Here is a 10,095-nt window from a genome sequence, read left to right on the forward strand (position 1 = left end):
CAATCAACACCGATCCTTCATACAGTCCAGGGATCCAAACACTTTGCCGTGTTTATCATTCCCATGTAATTTGATCCTGTAGAATTTGTAATCCAGCATCTAGTAGCTGCAAGTAGAAAATAAATATTGATCTGTAACTCTCCCCTTCATTACAAGGAATTTAGCAGAGCAGCAAGATTCCCATCATCCGCGTTGGGCAATGCTTTCATAAATCATTATTGCTAGCAGATGTCACCATATATTGCCAGATACCACAAAGTGACGCACCTTACACAAAGCACTTTGCAAAATGGATGAAGATTAGGTACCATTACCCTGTCAGCCCACTTCTCCCCTGCTCTCACATCTCTTTTCACAGTAACACAGCTAGCTAGCCGTAAGAGGCTATCAGAACCACAACTGACCCCCAAGTCAGCCCAAAGCGTAGGATACATATACTATTTTTCTGCCCTACCTGACACAGAATATCTTTGATATACGTTCCACACCGCTTACGCCCCCGGGGATCAATATAATCCATGATGTCCCAATATTTTGCTGCAATGCTGTTGTCTCTCTCCTGGTCACAGCAGCCAAAGTTTTCATAGGCAGAGCAAAACTCCAAATGAAAAGGGGGCTGGAAAGGTGGCCCGTAATCCAGACACTGAGGATGCCCCAGCAGACTGCCTAGCAGGCACAACACAGAGAGGCAAAGAAAGACACGTGGGCAAGAAAAGCAAACTCCAGAGCTGCTGCTGCTCCTTCCAGTGCATGGCCAAACATTCAGTTCCTTCATCGTAGGTTTCTTGAGGTCAGAGGTATAGAAATCCTGGACTTCTTCATAGTATGGTTCATTCATCCTCTCAGTTTTATTAGTTGCCAGCCACAGAACTCAGCATTCACTCAGGTTTGCTTACATTCTCTCTCCCTTTTTCTCTCTGAAGTTTACTACTTGGCAGGAGAGAAACCCTCCGGGCTGCCTCTTTGGTATTTCACACGTCACACAGCTGAACCCTCCCCTCTGGACGTTTCTCATGCCCCTAGAAGCACTCACAAATCTAATCCCTACATTTTAGTTTAAATTGGCTGAGAAATCCTTTGCCAAGCAATACGAATAGCATAAAAATATGAAATATGATACCTATATACAGAACCTGATAATCTCTCCCCATTTACAAAACACAAGTGGATAATTTTCAATTGCTAACTACTATTTTAGTTAACTTTTAAAATGCACCAAACTTGGGTCTGGTTTTGTAAAAACTGAACAGGGGTCATAAAATATAACCAAATTAAGGCAGCAGTTAACCATAGGTACAAGTAATTTAAGGACAAAAATTTTTACAGAGATACTGCTGCTACTCACATATCCAGGTATACATTCAGGGTTAAAATGAGAAGAAATTCAGAAAGATTGAAGGAGAAGATACACATTTAAGACACCAGCACAACCTGAAGTCAACTGCGATATTCTGTGGTAGCCCTGTACTTAAGCTAATTGATTTTAGTGGTTTTGATCCCAGCACACATTCAACTGATTTAAACATGCATGAGATTTTTGCCCACTTTCCCCTCTGGTGAAGAGCACATGAGCAAGCCCTCCAGTTAGCAAAGCACAGCATCAGCTGCGTATGCAGGTGTACCATGTTTGTACACAGTGCACTCAGCCTGCGTTCGAGAACACTTCCCTAGCTCTGCTCTTCCACAAGCAGACCGAGCACACTTTGATCACAACCAAGCTCCTTTACCATTTCACCAAAACCAAACGTTCTCCTTTCATGTACGCATTGCTACACATAACATCACAACAAACCCCCCATGCACCCCGAGCACTCATCACCACTGTGCTGCATGCACCGCAGGGCAGCAGCTCAAGACCAGCAGCACCCCAAGAGCCTCAGCGATGCAGTGAAGAGGAGTACATCGTGCTTTGCCTTGCAGCTGCGGGAGCGATCAGCCAGTCTGATGCTATTAGAAAGAGACTTTAGCATGTGCCTACTCACTAGACATTTCCATACACAACAGAGCTTATTAGAGAAAAGGCTTTGTGATCTGTTCCATTGCTTCTGGAATACCAGTGAGGAACAAAGCAATTTAAAAAAAGGCAATTAAATATCTCTCCTCCCCACAAATTCTAGGAGAAACTATTACGGCCAATGCACAGATACCCTTTGTGCTGTTTCTAGCAGCTTCCTCCTTACTGCTTTACTTCCATGGGACACAGGCAGAGTGGGGAAAGGGAAACTGCAGGGAGAATCTCATGTATGAGGACACCTCCACTCACCCAAAACTCTTCCCCCTCTCCCCACACATCACCATTTACTCCCAGGATCTATCTGTATGTAGGTTCATGAAGAAGTGAAAGCTCTCAGTCCTAGCTTCTCAATACAACGACCAATGTAACACGACAGCTGAGAAAACTCTGCGATTATAGATCTCCTCAGTCTTTATTGGTGGCTTTAAAAAAACCTCTGTGTTTTTAAACTTCACCTATTTTGCTGTGGCTCTAACTTGTGGCACCCTGACTGTCCAGCAGCCCGCCAATAATCCTGTCTCTGCTTAGACTTTAGTGAACTGGAAACACGCCAATCACAAGATTCAGCAGTGTCATGAGATAAAGCAACTTGGATTTAAGTATTTAAATCTGCTGAAGTATGCGCTTATCTCAGTTATTGCTCTCCTACATGGCAGACAATCACTGAAATTAAGGCATTACACTTTAGTGTCCCCTGGCAATTGTCTTATTTTGAAACCAAAACAAACAGCAAGGATAAGTGAGGATATTTGCATACTCTTCATTGGTAACTACAGCCTGTGAGTTCTCTATGCTTTTAATTCCTTTAGGATTACTGAGCTCTTTGGGGTAACTAACATTATCCACTATTAAGAGAACTTAAGCGCCTCTCTCCCTTTCCTAGGGAGATGCCACTTGCAGACAAAAACTCAGAACATTTACTCCTGTGCAGAACTGCGCTAGTTACTGGGTATTTTGGAGCAGGAAGCAAGGACATTCCTTGCTAAAAACTACCATAGCTTTACTCACATTCGGGCAAGGAGAGAACGCGTGACCTCCCACAGAGCTTACTGCTCACATTGCCTAAGGACTCCTTGCAGTAGGCGGTCTGGGTTTTTTTGGCCAACATACCATCTCCAGCCATTCTTTAAATGCAACAACACAAGACTGAGCAGAACTTTCCATTTACCATCATGGATAAGAACACCAATTACAGAAAGCCCTGAAGAACTGTAAACTCAAACCAGTACACAACACATCAATCCTCTGATTCTGCAGGGACTACTCCACAGGTAAGGTATGCACTTGTTCAGTGCTGACAATATGCTGACACTGCTCTGAAAGCTAAGGCAAGTCTTGCCAAAATGAGACAGCTGCTCAGAATACAGAGAACCTGGTGGGGAAAAGAGATGGCATAAGAACGCACGGGGTCGACATGCTTTAAAAAGCAGCTGACATTCTGTTAGCTTGCTTTTCTTGAACTTTAGTAAAGACATTCTTAATAAGAAACAGGAAAACACAAGCAGGAGCATCAAGAACGTGAATAGAACAAAGGGAAAGCAGAGGGTAGAGCTGAAGAGATTTGTAATTTTATGTTATCGTTGTTAGGTTTTAATATTAAAAATACCAGAACAAGAGGTGGAATAACAGAGGGCCAACAGACACTGGGTCTGAGCAGAAAATGTGGATTCCCTGAACAAGTTCCCTGCCTCAGCATAAAGGAGAACAGCAAAGAAAAGATCTGCTATTTGTTCCATGGAAGGGAAAAAAAAAATCCTCACAGAAGTTTTGCACACAGGACGAGGAGGACAATTCATAAGAAAACCAAACCTAGAGCACAGAATTCAGAGCCAAAGCAGAACATTCCAAACCACTAGGAGTTACCATATTCAAAGTACAACACAGGCTCGAAGACATAGTACGCACTGGATAATTTGCACAGGGAATTTCATTCAGGAGTTGTGATCTGCAGGTTTGTGTCAGGTGTAAGTACTATGGTGTCAGGAAACAGCAAGTTTCTTGCAGGACATGACAGAGCACTGCTTGAGACAGTTACATGGAAGCTGGGACTGTGCTGCTCTTCTACTTGCTGACTGCAGCATGGCAGTTCTAGCCCCAGGACAGAACATGATCCCTGGCAGCAATCCTGCTTCCAGAGGTCATGGGAGAAAGGTGTGAGCACAGCGGATTAACAGATTTTTTTCAAAGACATCAAGCTCCTCTTTGTCCTCTCATTCTCCTTACCCCATTCTTCTTACCTCCACCCCAATCTCTGCTGGTTTCTTTCACATTTCCTCCTCAATGAAGAGATGGTATCTCAGCTGCTGCAAGGCATACACGTCTCCCACAGGCAGCTGTGGGGACAGAAGGGAAATTATATGGGAGATCTCAACAAGCAGCAGGGGCTCTAGCATTCAATTTTTATACTATTTGTGTTAGGTTACATGATAAAATCTCCTCTGCGTGCCCACAAAGGAGCACAGAGACACAATGGAAGTGGGAAGCCCAAATACTACCCTGCTGGGATGTCCCCAGGCCCATCCCAGGAGAGTTACCAGCCCATCAAACGTCCATCTTTGCAAGTCCAGAGGAGCAGAGGGGCACAACGGCAGGCAGGAAGCCAAATTAAGGAGCCCAGGGAAGGGACACCCTGCCTGGAGCTGCCCTACCAGGGCTGTCCCAGGGCAGCTTTAGCCCCACTGTCCAGGCATGAAGCCCATCAAGATGAGCCACTGGGAGCAACAATCTGGATCACCTTTCAGAGCAAGGGGGGTTGCTTGTGGGACACCTTATGGGATGCTGGGGAAGAGCATTTTGAAACTTCTCAATCTAAATTAATAGTCAAAATGCAGTTGAAGATCTCCAACAAAAAATTTACAGAGTCAGAACTGAACCAGCGCACAGGTCAGGAATGACAAATAATTGCCTTTTTTTTTGATAAAACATATAGTTATGGAGGTAGCTCACTTAATGTTTAAGACACATTGTCTTAAGGCACATTTCACAAGACCCATATTAACCCGAAGTCCCAGATAAACACTCAGCTTTTAAAAGCACAGCTGTACTTATCCATATAGTACTATGCTGTTAAAGACATCTTTATTTCATTCCCAGAGGTAGTTCAAGCAGTTCATCCAGCAGAGTTCTACTTCTGTTTTAATGACAGGTCTGTAATATTTGGAAACTATTTTGTTTTCAAGCAAACTGGAATGCTAGTTCACAGCAAGACATTAACGTTTGCTTTCCAAACACAGCAACACTGCGTATTTCAGCTCATAAGCAAGACTGCAAAAAAGACTCTGTAAAAGTCTCTTCCACCAGGTAGACAAGTTTTCAGTAGTTCCGTGCCTTTGCTCTTTCACCACACTGCAACACTGGCTTCCCTCTGCAGCCATGCAGCTACATCAACCTTTCACTCTCTACTGGTGATGTGAAAACAATCCCTGAACTGGACACACAACCCCTAAGTATGACATGTGGAAAAACTGCCTTTGGATATGTTGAAGTGCATCATCTATTTGAAAAAGCTGCAGCAGATCTTCACAACCTATAATTCTTCTCAATACAAAATGCAAAAAATGTGACACATGCCACTCCATTTTCCATATATTTCAGGAAATGATCAGTTATAAGCAGCAAGCTATGTGACCTTTACCGGTTGAGAAGGCATTTTCACAGCACATCATGTACTGTTCCTAGGTTAAGATACTACACCTGTTATGAATGCCACCACTAGTCCCAAATGGATTTTGACCTACATTCCCGCAGTCATTTAAATCACCATCTGCACATCTAAACATAAGGAGGCTCACCCCTACAATACTATTGATACAGAAATTCGACATCATAATACCAAATATTTTAAGATATATTTGAAATCAATGCTGTTTGCATTTCACACAGAAATATGGGACTAAAAGAAATTCAACCTTATCAGTTGATTTATATTAATTTTATTGTAAAATAAATACAAATCAAAGCATTTGTACAGAAATATATGAAAGAGTCTAGTACTGAGTCTGCCTAGAAATTTTAGAATAGCACCAATACAGAAGTCAGTTTCACAGAGAGGAAAAAGTACAGCAAGAACCTTAAGGATGCCTTCTAATCAAGGTTGTACAGAGGAATCTGAAAGATGAGATATTCTCAGGTAGACAGGATTGTGCTTATTCACAAATTTCTTCAGTATCCGAAACCTTTTCACCTGAGCTTTGCAGCCTTGGTGTGATACATATTTAAAGTACTTGCAATCTAAACAAAAAAGAAAAAGCATTGTAAGTTATACCATGATACAAGCAAATACAAAGTGCTTTCATTGTTTAAATAATATGCAAACATCTAAGAAAGTTTTCAGTAATGAAAGGTAATAAAATAATCCAAGACATGCACATTAGAGACATCCCTGCAGCATTAAATAATCTATCCTCATTTGACCCAGAAAACATTCTATACGTGTATAACTGTATGCTGTGTCTTGCGAAATATTTTTTCTCTTTTTACTCTTCAAATAGATCAGAAAGTAAAATTTCAAGAGTGTAAAGCAGCACTGATTTCATACATTAACTTATTGTGTTGGATAAGGAACACAGAGGCTCATATTGACACCAATAAGCACAGAAACTTCATTAAAGACAGTTAGAGATGGAACAATTTTATAAGTCATCTGGAAATAAAAGCTGGGAGACATTTGATAACATATTACTGAAAACAAAAGAGACTTTCAATATGAGAAATTGTTTTATAAAGTCCAGAAGATAAAGTTATAGAAAAGCTGACAACAAACAAGTTGCCTATCAACTGAAAGTCCAAACTGCATGTACGAGACACAGTCTCCAAGCCATATTCTCATTCTCAATTTAGCAGCTGCTGCTCGGCCTGATATTCCACTTGGGTTTGGCAGCATTTCAAAGAATGCTACTGAAGAGGTCATGATCTTCACCTTCTTACCAAACTGCTGATGGTTTTCACTCAAGGACCCCCCTCCCTCCTCTTCCCTGCATTACATCAGCCTTAATGGTCCTTAGTGACCAGCTGCTCCCCAGTGTTTGCTGAGACACTGCCTAGGCTGGCATCCAGCAAGGAAACTCTCCACAGTCCTCACAACATTTGCTTAGGAGCATGTCGTGCGTTTTTGAAATTGTGGTTTGATGGTTAAACAACCTAAGTAGTACTGTGACCTCTCAATAAGGTCAGATAAAACAGAATTCTAAACCAGGATAAGACAAGTTACATAAAATATGCCTCACTGTCAAATATCAAACCAATTTAAACATTTTTGTCATGTTCAGCTTCAAAGACAACAATATTTCCTAAAAGAAACAAACTGCGTTTCTTCCAGGGAGTAGATCAGCTGCATCTCATCTCATTAGGGCTAGAACTACACTACATTCTACATAGTGAAAAGAACATTCAGTATTACCCTTGCCCAGTAATATTCCAGCCACCAGAGCTTTTTCATGTGAAAGGCTTTCATTTTCCTGCCAATTCTTTTTTGCCAAGTAACGGCTAAAATGGAAGGCTGGCCACCAGTCCTTTCTGGAGTTCCACTCTTGCTTGATCCAGCCAAGATGCTTCTCAGAGCTGGAAAAAGGTAAAACAAGTTACAGCTTAAATTGGGATGAAGAGATGATTAGGAAGCACTAAATTTTATAATCAACTTGATACAAGTCTCATTAATTGCTAGCATAGACACACTGACCTTACGCTGCAGACTGAAACATTAATCTAAACAGAAATAACTTTTTTTTTTTAAATCCCTGGCAACACTAGTGAGGCAGGAGGTGAACTCTAGCAGTCTTATTTAGACTTGGCAATACCACAGATTATGGTGTGAAATGAAACAAGCCTTTGACCTGTGTGCCAGTTTGTCAACAAATTAGTAGTATGAAGGAGTTGGTTTGATTTTAGAAAAGGCTTGTGTTATTCTATGCGCCTTTGACTTGTGTGCCAGTTTGTCAATAGTAATAAGAAACTTTCTTTAAGTTTGTCAACAAATTAGTAGTATGAAGGAGTTGGTTTGATTTTAGAAAAGGCTTGTGTTATTCTATGCATACTCAAAGACTAACATCCCAAAGACTTATCCCAATATCTGTTATGCAATAAAGACCTCAAACCAAGCATTTCAGAAATAGAAATTATCTACAACAGGGAAGTGATATTCCCATAAAACAACTAAGGTGCCCAGTACATTTCAAGATACTGTGAAACTGTGTCTTCAAATACAAAACCACAGGCAAAGTTACAAGTATCATACCATTTTTACTAACTCTATGCAACAACACTCCTAGCTTTAATCCACTAGCTTCTCAATTCACAGCAAATCTCAAACCAGCTCCAAATAATGCATGTGTAGCAACAGAGCAGAAGACCCAACAACTTGTTTCACACCACCCACCCTCCCCCTCAAAAGAGGGAGATTAGTGATGGGCAGCAAATGCCACCCAAACATCTGAGTAACTCCTCCTGCATAAGCACATAACCTGGTTAAAAAAAAATTTTTTTTCAGACAATGACAATACTGGGAATTTGGGATTCTCCTCAAAAATAACATCTTCTTTCCTCCCAATGAAAGCACACTGCAGTCAAGCACTACCACAGAACTCAGGGGTAGGCCAGACAACTCTTCCATTCATCAGCAGGGAAGACAAAGGCTACAAAAGGTCACTTTGTCAACTGCACAAAGGTGGAGACTTGACACATTTGGTTTTAGCACATTGTTTCAGAGGTACTTACATTACAATTTGTTTCACCTGTCTTGCCAAACAGCTCCACGCTTTCACATTTTCCTTCCAGCCAGCATAATCCAAGGCTGCAAAAATAACTTTTAGCCCCAGTTGACGTTTTTTTCTTTTCTCTGGAAAAAGATTAGACTGATTAACAAATTAGTTGGATCAGACTGAACGCATTAGCAAGCAACAAGTGAAATACAGCCCTCCATCCTGCCTCCCTAAATGCCGCTACTGTCCGAGTTACTGAGGGTTGCCCCCATCACCTTCTGCCTCTTCCAAGAGACAAAGTTAAGGAATACCTCCTGGCTCTAGAGCACAACTCATAGCAGAGACACTCTGTCCCTACTCCCATCCTGCTTAAAAACCGCTGACTCAAGGCACACACAGGACCGCTCATTTATCCTACCCTGCCTTGCTTACAATAGTTTCTGTTTCCAAAGCTCACTATCAGTGCTTCCAATTGGCACCACTGTTCAACACATTCTTCCCACGGGAAGGGAACACGGTGCCTCTGGAACACTTCAAATCCTGAGATGCCACCAAAAAAAAAAAATCAAGTCTGGGATTGTTATGAATAAAACAGACATTTCACATCGGTCATTATGTATCAGCTGAGTTCTTAACACAATGCTTGACCTATCATACCAGGTAAATGTGGGAAAATTTATGTTTAGCATTATTATAATTTCTTCAGAAAAGTCAGATTGTCCTCATTAGCTACAAAAAGTTAGTAAATGTGTCATGCATGAACAGAAAAAGGGAGGTTTCAGCCAGGAGATTGTTTTTTCCCCCTCCCAAAGAGGAAAAGTGGAAGAAGAGAGAACAATCTCGATTCGAGGACATTTCACCAATCTGCTGACCTGCTAAAACACACCCAAGTCACAAGACAACAGCTTGGAATGCAATTGATTAGCATGGAAAAACAGTCTCCAAATTGGAAGACTTTTCCACCAGCTTGAAGAGAAAACTCCCTTGAAGAGGAGGAAGATTTTGGTTTTTGATCAGTAACAATGAACTAAAGCACAGATATTTCTCAATTCCTCCAGAAGAGGAAGAACAAATAAATCAGAGACCCTAAAAAGGGAATGGAGACCCTGACATTCAGAGTAGGGTACCTAAAAAGAAAATTAAGTTATTTTTGAGATCCTGGCTGTGCCTTATAACAGTTTGCTTTCATCAGCCTTTAAAATGAGAAAGGCATTTGTTTACAAAAGGTTAAGTGCTCACACATCCAACTTAAAGGTTCCTGTGATTGGAGAGCTGGGGTTTGGGTTGTTTGGGTTTTTTTCTCTTAACAAGCAAAACTACTTTGAAAAGCAGAAAGAAGGCTGCAGAACAATTTCAGAATATCATTCTAGATTAACATAAAGGGAA

At 41.3% G+C, this 10,095-nt stretch overlaps 2 protein-coding genes across 2 annotated transcripts in view; both read right to left on the reverse strand.

Annotated features, from left to right (window-relative positions):
• The window catches only part of HHIPL2 (HHIP-like 2), a 15,358-nt gene extending 14,490 nt beyond the window's left edge, over nucleotides 1-868 (reverse strand). Inside the window, exon 1 of the mRNA XM_009709432.1 lies at nucleotides 455-868. Coding sequence (XP_009707734.1) covers nucleotides 455-838 — 384 coding nt within the window. The 5' untranslated portion in view covers nucleotides 839-868. The remainder of the gene's footprint in view (nucleotides 1-454) is intronic.
• Nucleotides 869-5,929: 5,061 nt separating this feature from the next.
• Nucleotides 5,930-10,095, reverse strand: part of TAF1A (TATA box binding protein (TBP)-associated factor, RNA polymerase I, A, 48kDa) — a 10,291-nt gene continuing 6,125 nt past the window's right edge. The window contains exons 7-9 of the mRNA XM_009709430.1: nucleotides 8,726-8,846; nucleotides 7,413-7,573; nucleotides 5,930-6,244 (exon numbers count right to left, since the gene is read on the reverse strand). Of these exons, the coding sequence (XP_009707732.1) occupies nucleotides 6,102-6,244; nucleotides 7,413-7,573; nucleotides 8,726-8,846 (425 nt within the window). The 3' untranslated portion in view covers nucleotides 5,930-6,101. The remainder of the gene's footprint in view (nucleotides 6,245-7,412; nucleotides 7,574-8,725; nucleotides 8,847-10,095) is intronic.

Source organism: Cariama cristata, unplaced genomic scaffold, assembly GCF_000690535.1.
Source record: "Cariama cristata isolate BGI_N322 unplaced genomic scaffold, ASM69053v1 scaffold12391, whole genome shotgun sequence".
Taxonomy (NCBI): Eukaryota; Metazoa; Chordata; class Aves; order Cariamiformes; family Cariamidae; genus Cariama; species Cariama cristata.